Source organism: Amblyraja radiata, chromosome 16 (assembly GCF_010909765.2).
Source record: "Amblyraja radiata isolate CabotCenter1 chromosome 16, sAmbRad1.1.pri, whole genome shotgun sequence".
Classification (NCBI taxonomy): Eukaryota; Metazoa; Chordata; class Chondrichthyes; order Rajiformes; family Rajidae; genus Amblyraja; species Amblyraja radiata.
In genome coordinates, this window is record NC_045971.1 from 13,030,264 (window position 1) to 13,056,800 (window position 26,537).

The 26,537-nt window shown below is 41.4% G+C and overlaps 1 protein-coding gene across 5 annotated transcripts in view; it reads left to right on the plus strand.

Annotated features, from left to right (window-relative positions):
• Positions 1–10,347: 10,347 nt before the first annotated feature.
• The window catches only part of tlk2 (tousled like kinase 2), an 88,984-nt gene continuing 72,794 nt past the window's right edge, over positions 10,348–26,537 (plus strand). For 2 of the 5 annotated variants that reach the window (XM_033035110.1, XM_033035112.1), the window contains exon 1: positions 10,348–10,425. In XM_033035110.1, the coding sequence (XP_032891001.1) occupies positions 10,407–10,425 (19 nt within the window). In that variant the 5' untranslated portion in view covers positions 10,348–10,406. Of the gene's footprint in view, positions 10,426–10,659; positions 10,833–11,361; positions 11,457–26,537 lie in introns of those variants that run through there. The other 3 variants (XM_033035111.1, XM_033035114.1, XM_033035113.1) reach the window with 3 other exon arrangements.

Sequence of the window (26,537 nt, forward strand, 5' to 3'; positions counted from 1 at the left end):
GGGAGGGGGGAAGTAACCTGGATACAGGAGGCAGTCACACTCCTTCGATTAAGGACTGTACAATCGGTCAGGCAAAGAATGTGACCACAGGTGAGATATATATGGGGATCCAGAAGCATTGTTAGTGGAACATCAGTCCTTATGATGACTAAGATATATGAGAGTAGGAAACACAGGGTGGATGAAGGGCAGTAAAGTGAGTCCACCTACACCAACTAAGAGGGACGTGGCATGGGGAGCACGGGAGCGCCGAGAACATAGAACGAGAACATACTTGGCAGTAGGGGGGTGAGAAGGAAGAAGGATCTTCGGGACTATATTGAATAATTTTGTTACTGTGTTGCCGTCCTGTGCATGGTGACTCTTTGCATACGTGTATTGTATGCAAAACAGAATTTCACTGTACCAAGAACATGTGACAATAAAGAATCAATCAATCAGTGATATGTCTAAGAGGAGGATGGTTAACCATGAATAAATAACCCAACTTTGTTCAGGATTGATGTGGTGGGAGTGATGCAGATGGAGTGGTGAAATGCTACCAGAATTCACGATCTTTGTGCCAATCCAATGGGTGTTAGTGAAGACAGAACTGTGCTCGCTTAATGTTGCCATAATCACTGTGTGGGTGTTTGCAATCTCAGCTCACTGATCAGATGAGGAACGGGACAGATGCCCGCAACATGCAGCCTGAATTATCAGTTGAAAGTAAAAGTGACCATGAATAAAAATAAGTGAGAAACTATTTAGCAGTCCATATATCATCTAATAAATAAAGCAGAGTGAGTTTATTGATTAAAATCTTAATTCTGCAAATAGAATTTCCTCTCATGATATCTGCAGAATAAATATAAAGGCTGCTCTTATCTCACTCACCACCATCTGCTATTCATTGATGATGTCCTGAGGTGTTTATTATTGACCTTCAGTGCTGTTTGTGTGGAGTGTGCATGTTCTCCGTGTAGCTCCATGGGTTTCTCTGGTTTCCCCCCACATCCAAAGGTGAGTAGGTTGGAAGGTTAATTGGCGGCTTGAAATTGTAGGTGAGTGGAATAAAGGTGTGCTGGCCTTTATAAATCAGAGCATTGAGTATAGAAGTTGGGATGTAATGTTAAAATTGTACAAGGCATTGGTGAGGCCAATTCTGGAGTATGGGGTACAATTTTGGTCGCCTAATTATAGGAAGGATGTCAACAAAATAGAGAGCGGACAGAGGAGATTTACTAGAATGTTGCCTGGGTTTCAGCAACTAAGTTACAGAGAAAGGTTGAACAAGTTAGGGCTTTATTCTTTGGAGCGCAGAAGGTTAAGGGGGGACTTGATAGAGGTCTTTAAAATGATGAGAGGGATAGACAGAGTTGACGTGGATAAGCTTTTCCCACTGAGAGTAGGGAAGATTCAAACAAGGGGACATGACTTGAGAATTAAGGGACAGAAGTTTATGGGGTAACATGAGGGGGAACTTCTTTACTCAGAGTGGTGGCTGTGTGGAATGAGCTTCCAGGGAAGGTGGTGGAGGCAGGTTCGTTTTTATCATTTAAAAATAAATTGGATAGTTATATGGACGGGAAAGGAATGGAGGGTTATTGTCTGAGCGCAGGTATATGGAACTAGGGGAGAATACGTGTTCGGCACGGACTAGAAGGGTCGAGATGGCCTGTTTCCGTGCTGTAATTGTTATATGGTTATAATAATATGGAAGGATTTGATGGGAATGTGGATAAAATAAAAAGTATTGGCGAAGAATTAGTGTAAAAACAATGGGTGCATGAAATGATGAGGGCTCAGTGGGTCGAAGAGCCTGTTTCATTTCTGTATGTCATTATAACTCGAAGCAGATTGATATTGCTGCTGTGTAGGTGTATTCCCATATTTCATCCCACTACTCTTCATCAATAACAAAATCAGTGCGACCAGTGATTAATCATATCTAAAATGCAAATATTTCTCAGCAACATCTGATCGACAGTATGAGTACAAATAGTCATAGAGTTCACCAGGGCACAATGAGCTGATGATCAATTATAAGGTCTAAGATCTAGGTTTCAGAGGTTACCAGGAGCTGTTGACGCATGTGACTTCTATAAGGCTACACCACTTGACTCTATGTCAATATAATAAGAATAAGGGAGTCCTGCAGTAGATCGCCTTCCGTTCATCTAGGATTAAAATCAAAATACTGTAAAATTGCAGATGTTGGAAATCTGAAATCAAAGCAGAAAAATGCTAGAACACTCAGCAGGTCACAGAAACAAAGTTAATGTCTCAGGTCTGAGACGCTACATGAGTAATGTTGGACAATACCTTTTAAGAGGTTTTCGAGGTAGGCATTCGAACAAATGTGGAGGCTGTTTCTGTGGCATGGTGTTGGATAATGCCCGTTACTATATCATTACTGTGAACAAAACCTTCCTAAAACTTTGTAGAATAAAAGCAAGATCAAGAAGTAAATTGTTACATGGAAAAGGAAGCTTTCTAAGTGTACGACCTTACATCTGACTGCCCACCCTTTGTTAGTGGCCCACAGCCAGCATTACAATTCTAACTTCTCTACCCATGCCGACTACACCTCTTCACTCGGTGACACATGCAGATGTTTTCGGGCAGGTAGCTGCTGAAGCTTCCTTTCTCCTGGATGGTCTGCGATGTTCAAGCTGGACAGTCAGGATCACCTGTTACCCATGCTGGCTTCAGACTGCAGTAATGTGCTACATGGAACCACAGTATGGATGTCTAGCTGTGTGCTGAGTATAAGCCAATGGTGTACATAGTTCAAGTTCAAGTGAGTTTATTGTCATGTGTCCCTGTATAGGACAATGAAATTCTTGCTTTGCTTAAGCACACAGAAAATAGTAGGCATTTACTACAAAACAGATAAATGTGTCCATATACCATGATATAAATATATACACACATGAATAAATAAACTGATAATGCAAATAACAGAAAGTGGTTGGTAATAATCAGAGTTTTGTCCGAGCCAGGTTTAATAGCCTGATGGCTGAGGGGAAGTAACTATTCCTGAACCTGGTTGTTGCAGTCTTCAGGCTCCTGTACCTTCTACCTGAAGGTAGCAGGGAGATGAGTGTGTGACCAGGATGGTGTGGGTCTTTGATGATACTGCCAGCCTTTTTGAGGCAGCGACTGCGATAAATCCCCTCGATGGAAGGAAGGTCAGAGCCGATGATGGACTGGGCAGTGTTTACTACTTTTTGTAGTCTTTTCCTTTCCAGGGCGCTCAAATTGCCGAACCAAGCCACGATGCAACCGGTCAGCATGCTCTCGACTGTGCACCTGTAGAAGTTAGAGAGAGTCTTCCTTGACAATCCGACTCTCCGTAATCTTCTCAGGAAGTAGAGGCGCTGATGTGCTTTTTTGATGATTGCATTAGTGTTCTCGGACCAGGAAAGATCTTCAGAGATGTGCACGCCCAGGAATTTGAAGGATAAGAAGATATTATACATAAACTGCAATGAGACGCGTTGGTCTGCTCAGTTAAAGGAGAGACACATTCATTACAAATGGGTAAACTAGGCAATGTTTACTGGTCTGACGACCGGTTTGAGATTTCTGTTATGTTCATCCCTGGAGTGTGCACGTTGCACAACAGCTAGTGGAGGGGGAGGAGCAAACCAAAATTCCTGAGAGATGAGAGAATTGTCAAGCTGCACAATGCTAATAGACTTCTTAGGGATTGGGTAGACAATGCTGTTCTGATCTACACTGATCCACCTTGCACTCTCATTGTTACAACTACCAGACTCTGCCAGGTCTGACAAACACATCCCACAGCCCAGCTGTCTGCTGACTGAATTTTTCAGAATACTCCTATGAATCAGCTCCCTGCTTTGGCTAAACAGCAAACTGCTTCCAGTGGAGACCAGCCATCACTCAGGGGAATGAGCAGGAGAGTTGAATTCACAGGCGACATCTCCCTGTTGTGGAGGACAGCAACCTGCTCGGAGCTTTATTTGGGTCACTCTGCATTGAGACCAGGGGCTCCCTCTGTGCCTCAACACCACTTAACTGCATAGCAGTCGTATGATGGGATTACTGCCAGATATTTGCAAGGAAAGGTGTGTCACCTCATGTGTGGACGAGTGCTGCCTGGCCTTGCACAACCTATGGGTTTCACTCATTCTAACTTCCAATGTCCAATCTGGAAGATGTCTCTTCCAATTCAGCATGCCCCCTCACCTGAGTTGCTCTTCTCTCACGATGGCAGCAGCTTCTTTCAAAACATTTCCGTTTATGATGAAATGTCATCGACCTGAAGCATTAACTCTGCTTTTCTCTCCTAGGTACTGTTGGACCTCTGAGCATTTCCAGTAATCTGTCTTTAGACTGGCACCTATTGATGGCCGGCATAGTGTACATGTCTTCCACTATTTCTTCATCATCCACCGTCATCCTATGCCGAATTCACCTCTTCCTGTGCCAATGGATGAACAAAGACTGGGAGACACAATGGAGGCTCTTCGAATATCCTGAAACAAAAATAAAACAGTAGAGAGTCAACGGTAATCTATGCGCATTGTGCAGGAGGGAGCCACAACACACGTATTGATATAGATTGATTGTGGGACCTTCTTATGAAATATTGATATGAAAAAACTTGCTTCCAGGGAGCCTTGAGGCCTCCTTGGCTTAGGCCTGTGCTGTCCTCAGGTCTGCAAAGAGAATGCTGTCCTGCAGTTTGTGAGATGCTGAGCATAAGGTTTCTCTGTCTTCAACCACTTGTATCCTCAAGCAGAAAGGCAACACTTTATTATAACCAATTACAAATTTAGAACAGGGCTGCATCTATGGGGTTTGAAGGGAGGAGGGAATGGAGTTGACTGAGAGGGTTTCTGGGACGGTAATTATGGGGTTGATGGGTAAGAGTATGAGGGTGACTGAGGATATGTGGGTAAAAGGACATCAAATGATGGAGTGACTCAGCAGCTCTGGAGAACATGGATAGTTGAAATTTCAGGTCGGGACCCTTCTTCATACTGGAGTCCGAAGAAGTCTCCCGTCTGAAGAAGGGTACCAACCCAAACCGTCACCTATCCACGTTCTCCGGCAATGCTGCCTGACCTGTGGAGTTACTCCAGCACTTATGTCCTTTGGTGTAAATAAGCTTCTGCAGTTCCTTGTTTTTACATTCTGGAAAATGTGGGTAATTGTCGGGGTGAACGTTGGAGGTATATAGGTGATTGAGGGGGGAATTTGAGGGGGTAATAGTGGAGGTGAGGGTAATAGTATGTGGGTGACTGAGGGGGATATATGGGTCAATAATTTTGGATGTGAGGGGCGGGGATATGTGGGTGACCTGGAGAAACTAGGTCAGTAAATGTGTGGGAGGAAGTGGTGAGGATATATGAGTGACTGATGGAGCATGTGGGTCAGTAATGGTGGAGGTAGAAGTGGGAGTTTGTGACTAACGGTGTACGTGGGTCAGTAATGGTGGGAGGTAGGGGTATGTGGGTGACTGATGGGGTATGTGGGCCCGTAATGGTCGGGGTAGATATGGGGGTATGTGGCTAACGATGGGGTATGTGGGTAAGTAACTGAAGGAAGAGGTTCTATGGTTACATGGGTGGTGATGGAGGTGGGGATAGGAGATTGCTGTAAGCAGCGTATTTGAGGAGGAGGTGCTAAAACCCTCACCTGAACTTCCTCATGGGGTCTCCCAGGGTCCCAACAGCACATAACAACCCCCTCCTAACTTCATCCATTAATATCTCCTTATCCTTGTCTGTAAAATAAGGATATGGGGGGGGGGGGGGGGGCTGCAAAACCACTGGCAGCTGCTGGAATGTCAGAGTTAACACCATGCTGGGAAATGCACTGTGCATTTGTACAATGATCATGATCCTGTTGCTATTGATGAAACACATCTATTTAGTTTTGACATTGTATTTTCTAGGCACTGATTTCTTAAATTCTGAATAATAAAGAATTTAAAAGCATCACTGCTACCACTGAGCCAAGACTAATTCTGCATGACTTTTGCCAAAGCACCAGCTGTTTTCTACCAGTCACTGCCTACTTCTCTTGCACAGTTGCTGGTTTTAAATTTGCAAACCGACCACGCAGATTCTGTTTTGAACTTCCACATGGTTATAAAAAGAGAATTTCCATTTATAAAAGGAATTTCATAACTCAAATATAAAACCTGAAGATGCTGGAAATACTCAGCGAGTCATGCAGCATCTGTGGAAAACAAAAAACAGAGTTAATGTTTCAGGTCAAAAATCATTTATGAGTTTGACCCAAATGTTACCTACATTCCCTCTCTACCACTCCTGCATTTTCTGTTTTAATTTCAGATTTCCAGCATTTCATGCAGTTTTTTCATTTTTTTCTTTCATGAATATGGTATATTTTGCAACCAACAAAGAATGTTTGATGTATGCTCTCAATTATAAAAATGGCAGCCAAATTTCTCCCACCAAAATTCCACAGAATATCTTGCTTTTCTTCAAATATTATCACAAGGGATCTTAAAGTTAATCTTGGAGTGAAGGAGATAGGACAGGTAAAATAATTCTTGGTTTTAAAAGGGTTCATTGAATGTTTATGATTTGTGGTTAATGTAGCTGGCCACAATGTAGAAATGTTGGCACCTGGCGACAGGGAAGGTATTCAGTCCAAAGAAACAGTCCAAAAAATACCAGGTCTAAGATGTTTAGAAGATTTCAAAAAATGTATTTCTCCCACTCCAATGGATCATACATTTAAAGTAAAACCAACTCATGATTGATGTTATCTTAGGTTATTATGTTTACTAGGTCAGTCCAAGATCAGATCCAATGGTAAGGATTATATTTTGGGCACCAAATCTTAGCGAAGATATATTTGGGTTGATTACATTACAGAATTGTGTAGCTAAAAGATTTTGGCTGCAGTCCTATCTCCTCCCATCTCTCTCCCACCCAGCCCGTCTACCAATCACCCGCTCCTCACCTGGATCCATCTTTTACTAGTTAGTTCTTGCCGCACTCCTTCTCCTTACCTCTCTCCACCAACCTTCTCTCTACAATATCAGTCCGAAGAAAGATCCTGACCCGAAACATTGTATGTCCATTTCCCTCTATTGATGCCGTGTGACCCGCTGAGTTCTTTCAGCAGTTCAATTTTCAGTATTTTGCTGTAAAGTAACATTGGTCTCTAGGAGAACAAATTCTCAATAATAACAACTTATATTTACAATAAGTCTTAAGTATAATAAAACATCAAAAGGGCTTAAATAGAGTGTTTTCACATGACAGTTAATATTGAACCACATAAGGGAATGTTAGGCTGGATAACGTTGAGGTAAATTTTAGTGAGCATGTTAAATGAAAGAGAGATTTAGTAAGTTTTAGAACTTGACAATTGAAGTCATGGCTGCAATATCAGAATCAAAATGATTAAATTTAAGGTAAGGTCAGAATTACTGGAAGACTGATATTGGAGGATGGAGATATGTAGTGGAGAGACCATGACGGACTTTGTAAACATTGGTGTGAATATTAAAATCGTTGTTGTTTTACTGAGAGCAGGAGAAGGGTTAGACCTTGAATGGCACATGGCGACAGAAGTTGGGTAGTATTGTTAAATTAATGTAAGGTATTGGCGCATGGAAACTGGGTGGCTGGCTTATCAATATTTGGTCAAAATATGCATGGGTGAAGGATTTTAGTAGCAAATAAACGGAGGCACATTTATTTTGGAGATGGATGAAGTCAGGGATGGAATAGATGGAGTCAAGAAGGGAAGTCAAATCTCTAACTAAACTCTCCCTGGTTTAGCAGGAAAGAAGGATAGATTGGTGGCAAATAGTTTAATGCCAGGATGGAAAATAGCTCTTGCAGTCATCCAACTGCTCAACCGAAACACGGGTTGTCAGAGAAAGAATGGGCTAATTTATAGGCAATGGAAAAGTGGAAATATTGAGAGAAATTGTAGAGGTGAAACTAATGTGGGTAGTTTTGCACATAGGAATCTCTGTGCACCTATGGTGGAAAAAAATGTTTAGGTTGGTGGGTGGGATACCAGCCATGTGGATTGCTTTTTCTTGGATGTTGTTGACCCTCTTGAGAGTTAATGGAGCTGAACACATCAGTCGAGTGAAGGGTAGATGGTGGAATGTCTAGAGGCATCAAGTGGTGAATCAGTAGCCATGGGATGCCCAGCCTTTGACCTATCGTAGTCACGGTATTTATGTACCTGGTCCAGTTTATGTCGATAGTGGGGGACATGATGATGGCAATGCCATTGAATGTCAAGGATAAATTACAAATGGTATTTACGTCACTTATCATCTCATGCCAGAATGAAACATAGATCTTGCTGAATGTAGATGTGGGCTGGTTCATTTGCTTAACAGTTGCAAGTGGAATTAAGCATTCTGTAGCATATGCACTACTGACCTTATGGTGGAATGAAGATGAACAATAAAGCAGCTGAAGATCATTGGGTCTAGGATATCATCCTGAGAACTTTCTGCAGTGATACCATGTCCACCACACACAACTATCTTCCTTTGTACAAAGTTATGACTCCAACCACAAGGCCATTTTCTCCTAGTTGTGATAGTGACAAGAAGACTATTACAAATTAATACCTAAGTGAGACCAAGTGCATACCACCAGGTTGTACCAGAAGGGCTACACACTCACATTACTCAATGTGAGTAATTAAGGGCATACACATTTGATTATTTGGGTATAATATTTAAAGTGTCCCTTTGAAACAGTCATTTCAATTCTTGTGAGTACATCCAGGCAGATTTGAAATTTGGCATCTTCAATGGCAAAAGTCCCTTGCAATCCAATCCACTCCATGATAAGTCCATAGGTTGAAGTTGAATGCCCATATCTTCCTTCTTCAGTAAACAGGGTCTCAGTTTAGTAACTTCAATATTTTTTGGATAACATGTTAAATGATTTAAGGTATTTCTCAGGTAAATGTTAATGATCCAACAGCAAGAGGCACCCAAGAGGTGCTCTCCCTCATGTTCAACCCAACATTTACCCTCAACCAACATTACTAAGGTATGGATCTGATCACTTATCACGTTGCTGTTGGTTGTTCTTAGCTCCCTAGTTGTTAAGCTCCTGAGGCATCCAGAAAGGTAGCAGAGATGTATATATAAATTTCTATTTGAATTATCAAGTAATTTAACATAAATCTGAATGAGGAAGCAAGATTCATGGATGTACATTATGGAAAATTTCACTGGAAAACCAGACAATCCTGTTCAAGATTAAATGGATGTATTTCAAAGATTTGTATCTGAGTTAGTGTCCTAAGGTATTTATAACACAAATTGTGTGTCAAGCATATGTAACATAAACTGCTGAAAACACAAAAGCACTTCCAATTTCTGTCACAGATAACATTCAAAAATGAGTGTGATTGGAGAACCATCAATGTTTTTAGTAAAGATCCATTGAGAACTTCACAGCCAACATTCTGTAGATTTTAAACCAAGAATCTAACTGTAATCTAAGGGATATAAATGTCCCATGGAGATGTTTTCAAGAACTAATTTCTATTCTGTTTATCCTTCAATCTACATCTGTAAAGGAGTTTATTTGGTCTTGTGGTTCACTGTGGTTTGGAAGACTTTGTATGCAAATTGACACAAAAGATACAAAGTGCTGGAGAAACGCAATGGGTCAGGCAGCATCTCAGGATGACATGGATAGTCGACGATTCAGGGCAGGACCCTTCTTCAGAAGAGCCCAACGCTTTGATTTTATTTTGTAAATCGTCATCTGCAGTACCATAAGCCTGCAAATTAACACCGAGTTATCCACAATCGAACATTAAATATATACATATATATATAAAGATGCAAAATGCTGGATTAGGCATCACTGGAGTACATGGATAGGTGACGTTTGGGGGTGAGGCCCTTCTTCAGAAGGGTCTGCTGAGTTACTTCAGCACTTTGGGTCCTTTTCTATTAACCAGCATCTGCAGTTCTTTGTTTCTACTAAATACATATATATATATTAATGGCTGCTAGGCCCTTTGGGATGTTTTAAATTGGTGGAGAGGCTACTGAAATCTAGCCTTCCTTTTTGAGATAGAAAGATGATTGGGAGGGGGGTTCTCAGAAACACATTGTGCTGGGTTTGCACATTTCACCCCAAATGAAAAATAAACTCAGAGCCAGAAAATGCTGGAGTAACTCAGCGAGACAGGCAGCATCACTGAAGAGAATTTGGAGAGAATTGGCGATTTGGGTGGCAATCCCGATACCAAAAAATTGTTAATTCAGTTGATAAATCTTATTTGTCCCGAAGAAGCACACAGTTAGATCTGTGTCTATCGCAGATCGACATCCTCTCTTCCCTGGTGGTGGAGGAAATCAATTGCAGTAAGTTGTAATTTCAGCACACAAGGAGCAGAGAGTTGAGGACGAGCAGATGGCCGAACAGTGTGTAGGTGAGTGGAGCTGCTCCCCGGGTCAGGGCTACCGGGTGAGGAGAGGGGAGGGGGGTTGCTGCCTGCAATATCGCGAGAGAGAGAGAGAGAGAGATAGAGGAGGCACTCTGCTTTATTGTTGATTAACTTTTAATCGGCTCGGCGGCCGCTCTCCCCACCCCGAGAGGGGCAGGTCTGGGACATCCTCACATTAAGACCCTGGGGGGGGGGGGGCTGTAAAGTGAGTTAGTGTGGGGGGAAGGGGGACACGAGCCGGTCAGAGGGCAGGTGTAAGGTGGATGTGGTGCTCCATCCCGCGCCGCCAGCCCCGTTAAACCCTGACCTCCCTCCATCCATCCTCGGGACACCATCGGGGACGGACCACGGCCCGCGGCCCGCCTCCTGTCACAGCCCGGGCCACCATCAAGGTAGGCAATCGCGGCGGCTGGAGAGGGCGGACGAGGCCTCGGGGGTAGCCGCCCCCCTCACCCCCCGGGGCGACCGCACTCACGGCGGCGGGAACAGCAGCAGGTGTCTGTGTCCGTGTCCGCGCCCCCACCCCGAGGCTGAGGGGGGGGAAACATCGCCCAAAGGTGATGAGGTAGCTCAAGGCCTGAGGCCTGGCCGGGGAATGGGCTGAGGCGGCGGCTGGGAATTACGGGCTGGGAGAGGGGCCCTGCGACACCAACGGCTTGGGGGTAGGGGGGGTTATATTGTCCTCCCTCACCCGGTGAGGAGATGATGATGATGATGAGGGGAAAAGACTCGGTGCCATTTAACCATCTCCCCCCCCCCCGGTCCATCCGCTGCCAAATAGTGGGCACGCACAGCGCACGCGCAGCCATCGGGCGGCCCGAGGGGCTGCGGGCACGGCGCACGCGCAGAGGCGGCCCAGAGCTGACCGTTCGCCGCATGCGCAGTGTGTCCTTGGTCTGGCGCGGGCCGCGCGTGCGCAGTAGTCGCGGCGGCCAAGTCCCTCCCTGCGAAATAGTGAGTCCAGTGGGACCTGCTGCTGCTGCTGGGGTCTGGAGTGGGACTGGGGTAGCCTGAAGGTAAAAAAAACCCCTCTAATACAGGTGTCAACAATGACCGCGGAGATGCCCTCCCTCCAAAACCCTGTGAGAAACTTATCAAACCCACTCCTCTGTGATGCCATCTCGCCCTCTGTCTCCACCCCTCACCTTTCCTGCGCTCCCTCCAGTCTGGTTCTGCTAAGTAATTTTATCTGTTGCGACATCAATATAGATGTAAAGTCTGGCCTATATATCGTTGGAAATCCATTCTTTTTATGCTTCTATACATTGTTTGAATAGAGTTTGACATATTAGTTTGCTTCAAGTACACTGCAGGTTATGCACAGTTCTGTTTTTTTTTTTAAGAATTTAAACGAGGAAAGCCGTGTCAACATTTCAAAACATACTTTCCCTATTCCTATTTTTGGTTTGATTAAATCGATTCATAATTTGATGCTCAAATATCTTATAGTAATCAGATATGTGGTACACAGTTTGTTATTGTGATTTTCATTTACTGGAAAGGTGGAGGATTTAATCTGAACTTTACATGAACTGCATCTATATTTAGCAATGCCATGAAATCCTTTTTTATTTGCTCAATTATATATTGTACATGTTTCTTGGCTGATTTCACTGAATCAGACCTTATGCATTTGTGAAAGGTTCACCAACTGTTTATCGGTTACATTGTTGACATTAATCCCATCAGTAGAAATGGTGTAAGGATGAGAATTTGTGCAGAGCCAGTTCACTGATATTGTACATTAATAATTGTTATACTGTTAACATTTCTAGAAAGAGAAAGACTATAATGCCTTGATGTATTTAAAACAATTGGTCCATGGGCACTACTAATGGTAGAGAACTAATTAGAGCAGTTGTATTTGCAGAGGTTTATTCAGCATTATCTTGTGGAATGAATGGAAAATAATTTTCATGTGAAGCTGTAACAGCTTTTTCCAGCTCTAGATAGATGAAATATTTCTCTCTCTCTTCCTTGTTTCAGTAGGTAGTATTATATGTTGCTTCTACTTGATCCACAACATATGTTGGATGCCTTTTATAATTTAGACTGACTGACCATAAGCAGCATCAGGTTTAATTGTCTATATATGAAGATTCCTTTACATTTCTATATAGTTAGTGTTTTAAATGGGGGTTTTTTCTTCCAGATGCTAAATACTATTCATTCAAGCTTCATGTTGTCGATACTTTTAACATAATGTGAGAAAACAAGTTATTTTTCATAAAGAAGTCATTGGACAAGATAATCTAATGGCCTTTTCCCAAGCATGACATGGTCTTGTGATTTTCTTTTTGGGGGGCATTTGCTGTTCCTTGGGATATAACCTATGCTTATTATTTCCTGAGGAAAAAAACTTCTGTAATTAGATTTCCACATTCTCTCTGTTCTTGTGAAATATGTCCAAAAAAGTTGTTTTGGCATTTGTCACAAGATGAGGCCAGTGTTATTAAATTGATTGGGTGACAATGGACTGAAGTGAATTTTGATCTTGGAAGTTGTGCTTCATGTTTCCAAGAAATTGAATCTATAAACTGGGTTCATACTGCACCATACATCCTGTATAAATCTGAAGAAGGGCCTCGACCCGAAACATCACCCATTCCTTTTCTTCACAGATGCTGCGTGTCCCGCTGAGTTACTCCAGCATTATGTGTCTACCCTGTATAAATCTCATCTATATTATGATATGATATAACTTTATTTATCCCAGGAGGGAAATTGATCTGCCAACAATCATAAAAACACAAAATACAAGAAACATTAAATTAAAGTGACGAGTGGAAAGGATTGGGGATCTGCAAAGATTGGGGAGGAGGGTGGGTGGTGGGAGTCAGTCCCAGTCTCGGTCTACCCAATGACAGAAGGGGGAGGTGTTGTACAGTTTGATGGCCACAGGGAAGAAGGATCTCCTGTGGCGTTCTGTCCTACAAGTTTTAAATAATTTTTTGGATACATTTGCTGGTGTTGATTGATATACTGGACCATTGTATTGAGGTTAGTTATGGTGTCTACTTGGAAAATGAATTTGGCTATTTATTAGGCTAAGAGGAATTGTTGTTAAAAACATCTTTAAAGGGTTTTGGCAGATCTTCAGTTGTAACATGCCATTTATTGCTGTGTTATGTGTGGTGAGGTTTGCCAAATATAGTGTTGAGTCTCCAGGTTATGCTCCTCGACATTCAAATAACTTGATGTTTGTGCAAATATTTTCTTCTGAGACGAGATATGCTTTAATTCATTTAAATCCCATTTGTCCTTAATTTATGAGGGGTCCATTCAATAGTTGGGTAACAGTGAAGCTGTTCTTGAATCTGAGGAAATGTGTTTTCAAGCTTTAGTATCTTCTGCCTGACGGAAGAGGACTGAATGATGTGACGAATGTTGGAATAAACGTTGTCAAAACTTACCATGTGTTGGCACCACGAGTCATGTGATCATACAGGATGTTCTAGCAACCCTCATGGTCATGAATAAAATGTGTGAAATATTTTGAGTTTTTTCTGAACTTTTCCTGTAAAGCTGTAAATTGCATTTTCAGAATTATTACAGGTTGAGACCTTCAAGCTGGCAATCAGGGGTTCCTATTGTAATGCAGATTATAACATTTAGATTAGCGAGATTCTGCTCTACCATAATGCAAATATTCCTATTTCAAAAAAACATTTTATAACTGGTATTTTCTGGTGTTGGAGACAGCAGTGAAGGACCGAAGCCCACTGTTCAAGGCGATGCCAAGGCTGTGGAGATAGGAAAGGAACATGATATTCCTTCCACTAACAGATCAGGTGGAGGGGGAAGGATGCTCTTGACTAAATCACCATGAGTGGAGCAAACCTGATGGATTGAAAGACTTTTCCTCCCCTCCCCTCCCTCTTCATCTGAATTGTCTAATGTTCTTGATTGAAGTGAGAACAAAAGGGTGATGGAGTAGATACTGCAGTCAGGTAAAGCATAATCAAAGCCACTATTTTGATAAGCAGCAATAATGGAGACCAAGAATCCTTTGGAGATAATTATTTTTTAAAATATTTATATTTTGTAAACCTACTGCCCACTTCAACCTGTAGTAGGAAATAAAATAGCACTTTAAAACAATCTCTTGGAAGTGATGGGCTAATATAGGATTTTGAAGTTAGCCAATATACTACTTCTATCTTCTGCTGGGAGAGGGAAAGTCCATGTAATTATTAACTGGTCTCTTAAATATCATTAATTGGTTAATCACTATAGATCATACTTCTGGGTAAAATGTATATTTTCTAAAGAGCCGATTTAAGAACAGTCAGCTGATTTATGACAAACAAATTGTGTCCAATAGACTTTTTTGTAGAGCACAGTATATTGGCAAAGGATGTACTTACTGCTTGTGTGAGTTTAAATTTTCCAAATGGATATGGGTTGTGAAAATGTGCTGCATGTGTCGAATGGTGATACCACCCAGGAACGGCATGGGTTAAAACATTTGTCAGAATACTGGTTAATAAATGTTATTAACAGGAGGTGCAAACATCCGAGTTCAGTGTCAGGATCATTGTTCACCTCAATGATCGGCACATGGCTTTAAGGGCATAACTGTACAGATGTGGCAAAAACTATTTGGATAACAGAAGGGTTGCTTGAAATACTTAGATGTCCGATGAAAGGGGAAATGGGTGTCGATGTTGAATAAGAATGTTGCCTTAACTGACACAACTTTTAAGAGATTATGAAGTTAATGGACATAAAAATAGAATATGCTAGACTAAGTGGGACCCGTTGGGTCCCAGCATCACACGGGAGGGCTGGTCCCCCAGCGCAATATTCCACCTCTCCACCAATTCCAATATTGGTGGCTGTTGGGGGGGCTTTCTGGAACGCTAGTATGGGTGTTGTACGCTGAAGGGTCTGGTTTCCAGAGGGCTAGTATGGACATTGTGGGCCGAATGGATTATTGGGCTGGCGGCTCAGTCACTCAAGCCTGTTGTGCTGGCAGCTCACTCACAGCTGGTGGGCTCGCAGTTGACTCACGGCTATTCCTTGAAATTCAATTTCAAGCAGGGTGCAAGGGCACCAAATTCAAGTGCACCAAATTCAAGTGCAGTTTCATACCATTTCAAGCAGGGTGCAAGGCCACTAAAGACAGTGAGTCGTGACCTCTCCCTCCCCCATCTTGCAGAGACTGAGCCACGCCCACACTTCTGGGTTTTATAGTCCCTCCCCCCCTCCCACCAGAAAGGGCGTGGCCTTCATGGCATGATTGACAGGAGAGAGAATCTCAACATTTTTTAAATACTAATAACTCTTATTTTTCATCGATGGGAAAAATCCTCGGCACCTGATGAGCGGAGGGGGACTGAGTAAGATGGCCAAAAATCACAGCCGTACGTGGCAGTGTTTTTTCTAAAATCAATATAAAGCGCAAACGGGAAGTGGTCAAGATTAGACTTTTAATTATATAGAAGGCAAGGCAGCTCTAATTAGGTAAGACAACTCTAATTAGGCAAGGCAGCTTGCTTTAGCACTTTCAAAACCAAAGGCAAGGCAGCTTGCTTCAGCACTTTCAAAAACAAAGACAAGGCAGCTTGCTTTAGCACTTTCAAAACCAAAGGCAATGCAGCTTCAGCACTTTCAAACCAAAACACATTTTTGCATTTTCAAACTACATTTTCAAACCACATTAAGGGCACTGATAGGTCAGTAAAACCACTCACAGTTTAGTAGACATGTGTTCGGTGTTATTCACAGCTCAGACTGAGAATTGCGACCTCTCGCTCCCCCATCTTGCAGAGAACTGAGGCACCTCCACATTTCTGGGTTTTGTCTGGAAGTCCCTCTGGAAGGGGCGTGGCCTTCAGGAGAAAGAATCTCAACATTTTTTAAACACTAATAACTCTTATTTTTCATCGATGGGAAAAATCCTCTTGTCCTGCGCAGCGAAGGGGGACTCTGAGTAAGATAGTCAAAAATCACAGCAGTAAGTGGCAGCGTTTTTTCTAAAATCAATACAGGAAGTGGTCAAGATCAGACTTTTAGTAAAATAGATTTTACCTTTTGATGTAGGAGAGTTAAGTATTTGGGCTTACTGTTATAGAATCTAGAACAGTACAGCCCAAGACCAGGCTCTTTGACCCACAATGTCGATACCGAACATGAAGCCAAGATGGGAAGGTGTCTCAACAATAAACATCACCCATTCCTTCTATCCAGAGATGCTGCCCGTACCGCTGAGTTACTCCAGCATTTTATGTCCATCTATGATGCCAAGACCATCTCTTACCTACCCGCACATAATCCATATCCCTCCGTTCTCTGCATATCCATATGTCTATCCAAAAGTATCTTAAATGGCGCTATCATATCGGCTTCAACCACCACCTCCGGGAAGTGCGCCCGAGACACTCACCACCCTCTGAGTGTAAAAAACATTTTGCTGCAAATCTCCTTTAAACTTTGCCTCCCTCAACCTAAAACGATGTCCTCTATTATTTGATGGTCCAACCCTGGGAGAAAAGGTATAACTGTCTACCCTATCTGTGCCTCATCATTTTTTCATAATCTACTAATGGCAGGCTTCCGTGAAAGAGCAGAGAGATGGCTAGATCAATCCAAATTATTAGTCAGGCCACTGTTTGAATGTGATGTCTTGTCTAGTTTTATGCACATTATGATAGGAATCATGTTAAGACCACAGCACAAAATACTGATTTGAAGGAATTTTTATAGTGGTAATCTTCTTGTTAAAATAGTTTTCACTGCTAAACAAATTGGTACCTGAAGACAATAGGTTTAATATTTGGAAATAAAACAGAGTATAAATTTCCCCCTTTGCTCAAACCGGTTGCAAAATTGAAGAATAATTGACAATAAGCAGCAGCAAACAGGATTTATAACATCTCTTTTGAGAGAAATTGATAAATATTTAATAAAGGAGAATTTTTAAAGGGGCATCGAAGAAAAGATCAAATGAACAGGATTTGGTGGACTGCTCTTTTTTTAGTAGGCCCAGCAGCTTCGTTCTCCTGTAATATTCTCTGTGATTCTCCTTGGCCATGTTCTATGACAGTGCAGACAGGAAGTGTGGCGTCTTAAGAAGAGGTAGGGCTCGACAGTGAAGGATGGTTAGACCAGTGCATGAAGTATTATTCGGTCCTGATTTTGTAATTATCCTTTAACTTTTGAAATGTCTTTGCTTTTCTTCCTCATAATCCTGAGTTTGAATCAATCAATGCAGACCTTCAGCTAAAACAAATGTATTTTACTCCCTGTCCTATTTCCCCTCCCCCCACCTCGCCCTCAGTGTCTTTTAAGGGATAAGGCTTTGAACCAGATTTTCTGTACGTACGTGGAATGTACACGCATTAAACCATTGTAACAATCTCATGTGTATCTCTGCATCATATCTTTGCAAACCCGGTGGGAAATGAGTTTTCTTCTTTAAAAAAATAATTGCTCAAAATATGTACCTGATATATAATTTCAATGGTTGTTCTAAGATGGCATATATTCGCATAAAGGCAAATTCACAGGCACTTTTATGAAAGGCTACTTCCGATTAAGGCTGAAGGGCCTGATCCTTTTAAGGCGAGCCTGTGTTTTTGGTTCATAAATCTGAGCTCCAGTCCACTCTTCTGAAAACTGAATATGTCATTTCCAAAGTCTCCATTTTGATTAAATTTGAAGGTCTATTCTATAGAGCGTGAATTCAGAATTGGATGCTTGTCATGGCCACATGCAATTGTGATCTGTGTACTAATGGAGCTATTTCATGTAAATTTACTGTTTATTTCTTGAGAAGTAATATGCATTCCACAAAGCATTGCAAACATGTCTTCACTCTCTGGTACTTTGTTTGATACCTGCGAGTTCTGTTTGCAATTCTGCACTACCATTTCCAAGCTGACATGCAACATTTATTGTACTTTTTTCCCCTTGAAATGGCTCTGCTTAAAATTTGTTGTTGTTTTAAAAGTGAGTTTTGTTATTTTAGAAAATTGTGATTTAAAACAAAAAAATAATTGCTATTTTATTTCTGTTTGAAGACCCCAATGGTCAGGTATTAGGTAACAAATGATTAGTATCATATTTTAATTTTTTACTATAAGTTGGCATATTAAAAATGTTTTATTAATAGCTCCTTGCTGTCTGTTTTGCCTGAAACTTCTTTAAGTTGATACCTTTTCTTGTTCTACCTGTTCCCAGTGTAATTAACAGTACCTACATCTTGGAGAGGCAATGAAAAGCTAGCCATTTAGTTTGTGTACTGGTGCAAAAGTAAATTTGTTGCTCTTTTTTGGGTAAAAATCTCAAGTGTATTTTTATTAATTTTAGTGCTATACACTGTTTTGCCTTTTGGACCCTAGCTCCTTTTGTAGTTGGAGTAAAGCTTCATCTAAACTTTTATGCTGTGCAGGAGGATTTTCTTTTACAAATTCAATTTAACAGAAATAATAAATGTCCTTTTTTCTCTTTTCCCATGATGCAAATGTCTCAAGTGTGTTCGTTATATTGAAATATTCTGCATGTATGCTTAACTACAGTTTTATCAAACCTTAACTTTAGGAAGTACATTTAAATTAGAGCTGCACGAGTCTAATTTTGAATTGCCATCTTATAATGGGGGTTTTTCTATTAATGAGCATCATTGCATTCTTCCTTAAAAGCTAGACCATGTGTGTACTTTTTAATTTTGTTCCTTTTTGCTGATTATGTTTTTAAATCAATCAGCTGCTTTATTTGTACGTGGGGTCCTCCTGGCCTTTTGTGATTTGCAGCAGTGAACACACTATTTGTTACTGTTTGGAAAGGTGCATAGTGGGAGCCTTGTTTCCTCCTGGAAAGGTGAGCTGCCCAGGTATGAATAGTACGGGAATTGTGGACTTGAGGATAAAACTGAGATTGTTGAAATTTAAACCGCTCCATTTAGGCTAAAAATAAACCTGGACTGAAAATGCAAGCTGCCATTATTTACTCATTCCATCTATAAGATGCTCTCCAATTTGTATACATGATGATTGTTGTTCAATTACGTCTGATACACTGACGTTATACTGCATTAACGCTGCTCCTAAGAATGCAGTTTGTTGATTTGGCTCATCATTATATGACCGGAAAACAAAACTCAAATCAGCAGGTTTCAGTTTAATCCAACAGTTGCTATGCCTGGCATGTTAAAACAAAGCAATATATTTTACTGATCTGCTTTAATAATGACAAAGGATGTGTTGTATTTTTAATTAGCAAGCAAGCATACTCCTGGGTTTGTGTTTACAACCCAGCCCAGTTGCAGAGACTAGTTCCAGAATTGCAACCCAAGGCGATGTGTTTTATTTGTTGGAGTATTGCAAAGGGGCTGGAGGAAAAAGTCTACCTTCAGAGGTTTGAAGTGAGTTGAGTTGAGAAATTTAGAATAAAAGGCCTAATTGTAGAATGGATGTAATGTATATCAAACGTTTAACATTTTAATTGAATCCAAATGTTAGGATAGAATGAAATTCTGTTCCACTCGGCATGCAGTACATGTGCATTATGTTAAATGTGTAACGTAATACATTTACTCCATGCCAAAAATTGAGATGCTGTTTTAGGAAGTTCAGTATTCTGCCAATTGATTTTTGAATTAATACTTTAATCCAGTCCCTCAAATGCAACACTAGCTTAGACTGCGATTTCTCTGTGTAAATAAAATGTATATGATTTCCAGTTGTTCTCACTTTTTCTCCATATTCCTTCCTGAGTAGACATGCAGGTAAATATTATAGAAATTTTGAGTGTCTATTAAATGCTCTACTCAAATGCTCTACTAAAAAACAAGATGTCATATCTTGCTTTTAAATAGAGAATTTTGGGGGGATAAATATTATTTCTATTACACATGATTTCCTCTCTTATGACAATGTGCTAATTTCATTGAATTTATGCCAAATAATTTGGATGATTCATGGTGTCTGTTTTTTAATAAAAAATCATACCGCAGGATTCATGGGTACTGCAGGTATCTTAGTGCATCACATATGAAGGAGTATGCTTGTGAACATTAACATTGATGAATATTTGGATAAGGGGAGAAACAATGAAAGACCAAAGCCATTCTACATGTTTTCTTTTGGATAGATTACCACGCCACTGATATTGTGCCTTTTAAATATTCCTTTAAGACCTCTCGGGTTCTCCTTATGGTGGACTGGTTCTTGGTTTTTGGGCCTCCAAAATATTCCAAATGGAATTTAAACTGGAGGTGGCGGAGGGTGGACTTAAGCAAAAAAGGGTCCTTGGAGAAGAAGAGCTACCTCAAATTTAGTTGCGTCTGGTTGGGTAACTATGGTAGGGTGAAGACTATTCCATGCTTTAATTGTGCGGGGGAAGAATGAATTGCTGCACACATCTGTCTTGGTAGCTGGTATCTCAAATTGGATCGAATGGGATAGACTCGTCCAGGTAGAACCGCCTTTTTGATCATGGTCGCTCCCCTGCCAGGTAATGGAGGAGGCCCACTTGTCAGAGACTGAGAAACATTGCTCATCTGGAGAAAAGTAAGGTGATGTTTGTCAGTCTTGAAGCCTCATCCCTTGGTAGCCATGTATGAGGGCAACATCTTGTTAAAACAAAAAGCCAGTTTCTTCTGCACGAAACACTTGTTTACGAGTGTAGCCATCTTTTGCAATTTTAAATGGGTGGGCTTTAAATGTTGGCTGTTGAACTTTGGAATGGTGTACTGCAGATAGTAAGACTTGAGCATAATAATAACACCCTCATCCATGGGTTGAAATAATGACATGGTAATAAGGTTAACAGGATGTTATCAGATTGTTATCCTCTGATTTGTTTTGGTGCCTTTTGAAAAACCTTCTGCTGCCATAGTGTCTGTACTTGCTGCCTATGCCACTGGACAAAGATTTGCATAATTCTTGAAATGCTCAAATCGTGAAGGTATCGGCACATTCAGAAGATAGATGATATGCCTCATTTTCTTTCAAGTCCTGCCATAGGATCTCACATTTTCCTGGGTCATCATCAAAATGGAGAGAACATGCCATTGAACATGCCATCTGATATTGTAACCAGCACTTAATCCTGTTTCCATTCTCAACATTAATGCACCTGTCTTTTAACATAGTACACTTTGTCAATGTTTTGGTACAAACTTTGATTATGTCTGCAATACTAAGGATTGCTGTCAGTGGTGCAAGATTGAACAAGTGGCAAATGTACACTAAATGTTCACGTTATGTTAATTATATCCAGTTTGGTATTACTGATTATAGCATGTTGCCTTTTGTGCGTATCTTGAAGGATACGCAAACTAAAATGTGGTGAATCGTAATAACTGTGGGAGTAAGGAAGTCAAAACTGCTGGAGGAAGCGCAAAATCATGATGGATGGAGATTGGCATACTTTGTTTTAACGAAGAAATCTATTAATCAAGGGCTTGTACCCCAAAGATCCGATTGCCATATAGTGAAAATTTGTAAGTCCAAAATACCTGCATTTTCCGGGGTTTGAAACTGTACGGCTACATTCTTCTAGTTCATGTGAGATTATATAGAATGCCCTGGTGATCGCCTGGATTTTTTTTGCAGAGGAGCACTGCTTATATCCTGGCTAGAATTTATTTTTGTTATCTTATTGTTGAGTTTCCTTTGTTTCATTTAGTTGTCAAGTTTTCCACATTACAGTAAATCCTCTTTATTATGGGCATCGTTATAATGGCTCTCGGTTATTGCGGACCAAATTACCTACCTTAATCGCCAGGCGCACCACCGCCCCTGCTACTCTTAGGCTGGGCTGCCGACTCCACCTCTGCCCCTTCCAGGCTGGGCTACCCGGGGCCCGCAACGTCTCCCTGGCTGCTTCCAGGCCGCCGGCACACACAATTTCCTCGGCCGCTTTCCGGCCTCACCTGTCGCTTGACACTTGGTCCAACTGCCTGCGGACTATGACTAATGACTCCACCGATCCTCATCTCTCCCCCCGCCGCATGCAGTCATTTCAATGATAATCACTCACTCTGTTACAGCGGACAATCGGCAACAATGGACACCATTTTTCCCCATAGCCCACAGTGTTTACTCTTGTAACTAGACTAGAAGCACCAGGTCAGGTGGGAAAACACATGTGGCATTCAAGAGCTGTAACTAGTGCACATTACAACCTTTTGTAATAATCTGATGCCTGCCTTTCTCCAAGATGATTTATGTATGGCAAAACTTTTGTCAATTTTATGGCATGAGGGTTTAACTAAGGAGGACATCATTTGCTACCCTCGCACAAATAACTAGCTGTTACTTGAAAACACTTTAGTGTATCACTGACTCCCGCAGTACACGTACTGCCTCAGTCACAATGAATGCTTATCAATATATTTTCAATGTCTACTATCTGCCCATGATCATAAGAAACTATAAAGAATTGTGATCGCTGCTCAGTCCATCATATAAACCCCCCTCTCCCATCGATTCCATATACACTACATGCTGCCTTGGAAAAGCAGCCAATTAATGTAATTAAGGACTATTTATACCCCGGTCATTTTCCTTTCTCCTCTCTATCCGATTGGGTTGAATATACAAAAGCTTGAACATATGTATGACCAGATTCATGAATAGCTGCTTCTCTGTTATTATGTTCTTGAATAGATCTCTTGAATGCTCAGAATGTATTCCTGATCCCCCAATCTACCACGTTGTGCCTCTTTTTATCTGTACTTTCTCTAGCTTTAATTAGCTGTTAATAATCTGCACTGTTTAATAATCTGCACTATTTCCTTTTTTCTTTTGCATTACGTTCTACTCATATTTAAAAAGTACTCATTGTTTGATAAGTGATTGTAAATTGACCACCAGGGGCGCCGGGTAGATGGCAGCCCTGCCGGCAGTCTGTTCGTATTTTCATCTTTTTGTTATTTTTAGCGTTTGTTAAAAGTTTGTTTTAATGTACTTCGGTTTGTTTTATGTGGGGTGGGGGGGTGGGGGGGGGGGGGGAATCGGGGGGAACTTTTTTTCAAGCTCTTACCTTCCCAGAGATGTGATCAATTTTTCGGGTCACATTCTCCGGGCTCTGCGGCCTACCATCGCTGGAGCTGGAGGCCTCCTCGGACTGTCGTGAGCCCCACCTTAACATCGGAGCGGATCCCTTGCCTGGGATCGCTCCCACCGCGGCCTGCGGACTTACCATCTCAGGCTCGCAGTCTCGGAGAGGCTAGTCGGGAGCTCCAACGCCGCAGAAGGTTAGTCCAGCTCCAACGCGAGGTTCAATCGCCCGGCGCGGGGGGAGCTGACAACCCCCCCCCCCCGATGCAGGAGCTGAACGCCTCGATGCGGAGGGCCTGAATGCCGCCGGCTAAGGGAGTCAAGACTGTCCCGTCAACGGAGGGCTCGAGGCCCTCAACCGAGGAAGAACAAAAGGAAGGACTTTAACTTTATTTCTCCTTCCATCACAGTGAGGAATGTGTAGGAGTCACTGTGGTGGATGTTTATGTTAAAATGTGCCTGACCTGGCCAGTGAATTTCCTTGTATGTTGGAAAACATACTTGGCGAATAAAATCTGATTCTGATTCTAAATGGATGATTTACCTGTTTAGCACATAGTACTTCACTGTACCTCAGTACTCAGGGTAAACCTATACCAGTAATTGGAAAGGTTGTCCTAGTACCATGCTTTAATGGGCATGACTACTTGGACAATTTTTCACTGTGCCAGTAGATGCCAGTGTTTGAACCAAACTGGAACAGTATAGGCAAAGGTGTAGAGAGTTATGGAGAGGAAATCTGCACAACACCCATGGTATTGTCTGGTCCTGTAACCATTGATGTCTTCAGTGCTCCAAGTCCTATCTTTATTATGCGGAATGAATTTAATTGTGTGAAAACAGATTTCTGTAATAGCATGACCTTGTGAAGGATTGTATTCTTGGAACTTCTGGTTCAAATGCTTCATTCAGCCTTGGCGTAGCTCTGCCACTGTTAAGGATGGGAACATTCTTAGAGCGTCCTCCTACCACCTGTTAGTTTTTTCATGCCAACCATCACTCCTGAATGCTTGTAACAGGACAAGAGCTTTTATTTGATCATCTTTGGCTCACAAAAATTTGTGTATTGAATGCTATGTATACTCCAGTGTTACAATTTCACCGGGCTGAAACCATATCAACAGTATGGTTACTCCAGCACTTTGAATCTTATCTCATTTCATACGGTTTGAACTTGCAGTGTATGATACCTTAAGCTATCTTGCAAAAACAGCCAATTAAATGATGTAATTAAGGACATTCGCACCCCTGGTCATTCTCTCTTCTCCTCTCTCATTGGAATTCCTTACGTGGGTCGAGATCAAGTTCGAAATAACTTTTTATTTTGAAGAACAGCATCTGAAGATCTATTTTCAACCATGACATTTGTGTTTTCTTTGTTGATTCAACCTTTTTTCCGTTGTAGTGAGTGCAAAGGGAAATGAACAGAGAACGGAGCCATTATTTTCTCTCCCAGAGCTGTCATTATGGCTTCTGTATCGCTGATAGTTCCAGATCTACTGTAGAAGCGTTGAACATGGATTGGTAATGTCGTTTTGCACAGATCTGTAATTTGTAAATTAATGTTTTATCAAAGTTTGCCATGTGAAAACATCTGTGCAAATGCAACATGTTGTATGTGATGACTATTTAGAGATTTTTGTTTCGGCTATTTAGTTTTCCACTAAATACATGTTTGATATGCTGCTACAATAATTCCTGTTATAAAGTGGTAACCATGTGATATTGGTCTGCCCCAGTTGCATGATGTAGGCAACTGCTCTTTATCAGCTGTCTAAGTCTTTCGACCTACACTCATGCAATTCTATGCCTACTTTTTTTGTGAGAAATTCTAACTCTTTCAAACTGCAAATAATGAATTTCCCCTGGCATGTTTTGGAAGCCACGTGCTCATTTTAATTTCTGTAATTTTTATATAGAAGTAATGTGGAGTAAGTGTGATGCATTCACTCATTGCTTGATGATTTGAAAAGTTGAAAAGATTGGTAATCTTTATTTCGAAGAACGGTACTTGAACTGTTTTGTACATTGCAAAGCATAACCAAGAGATCTATTTCAATCTACAGATTTATTTTGTGTTATGTTGGCATCAAAAGTTGGACGAAACGATTTTTTTCTGACTTCCTAAAAACCTGTAATTAGCTAAACATTTGAACTGCTGAGTGCAACAGGTAGGTAGCGGTGGTACACAAAAAAGCTGGAGAAACTCAGCGGGTGCAGCAGCATCTATGGAGCGAAGGAAAAAGGCAACGTTTCAGGCCAAAACCCTTCTTCAGACTGATCGGGGATGGGGGGGCGGGGAGAAGAAAGGAAAAAGGAGGAGGAGCCCGAAGGCTGGGGGATGGGAGGAGACAGCAGGAGGGCTGAGGAAGGGGAGGAGACAGCAAGGACTAACAAAATTGGGGTTGTATCCTGTGCAGAACAGTGATGATTAATTCTGAAACTTCATGATGATAATTTTGAACCATAATACTCATCATTTTGTTTAATGTATAGATGCTTTTCAGCCTCTTTTTTTTTTTTTGGAATGCCCCGTTTCATGCTTTGGTTCTACTAGGCCATGTGCGGTTTTACATAGTATTTTGTTAGATAGGAAAATTCTTGGTCACTATTCAATTTTCCTGCAGAATGTTTTTCATCCCCCCCCAAGTTTCCATTGGGGGTGTAAGTGCCAAGAATGTGCTTTGGGCTGTTTTTGCTAAATTTATGAACTTATTGTGGCGTTAAGACGACTTTTTCTGAGGATCAGTATGTTCTTTCATGATGGTCATCTTTGTTGTAACTTAAGAATGTGAGGGATGGTGTAAGAAAGGAAATTTGTCTGGTGATATACCACCTCCCCAGCAACCTATTGTGTTAAGGATATGCAGTGGGCAGAAAGTAAGTAAGGCAAAATACTTCTGAAGAAGGGTCTCGACGCAAAACGTCACCCATTCCTTCTCTCCAGAGATGCTGCCTGTTACTCCAGCATTTTGTGTCTACCTTCGATTTAAACCAGCATCTGCAGTTCTTTCCTAAACATACTTCAGTTTGCAGATGATTGAGCAATTTGAGTTCTTAATATGCCGTTGGCAGCAGAAGTATTTC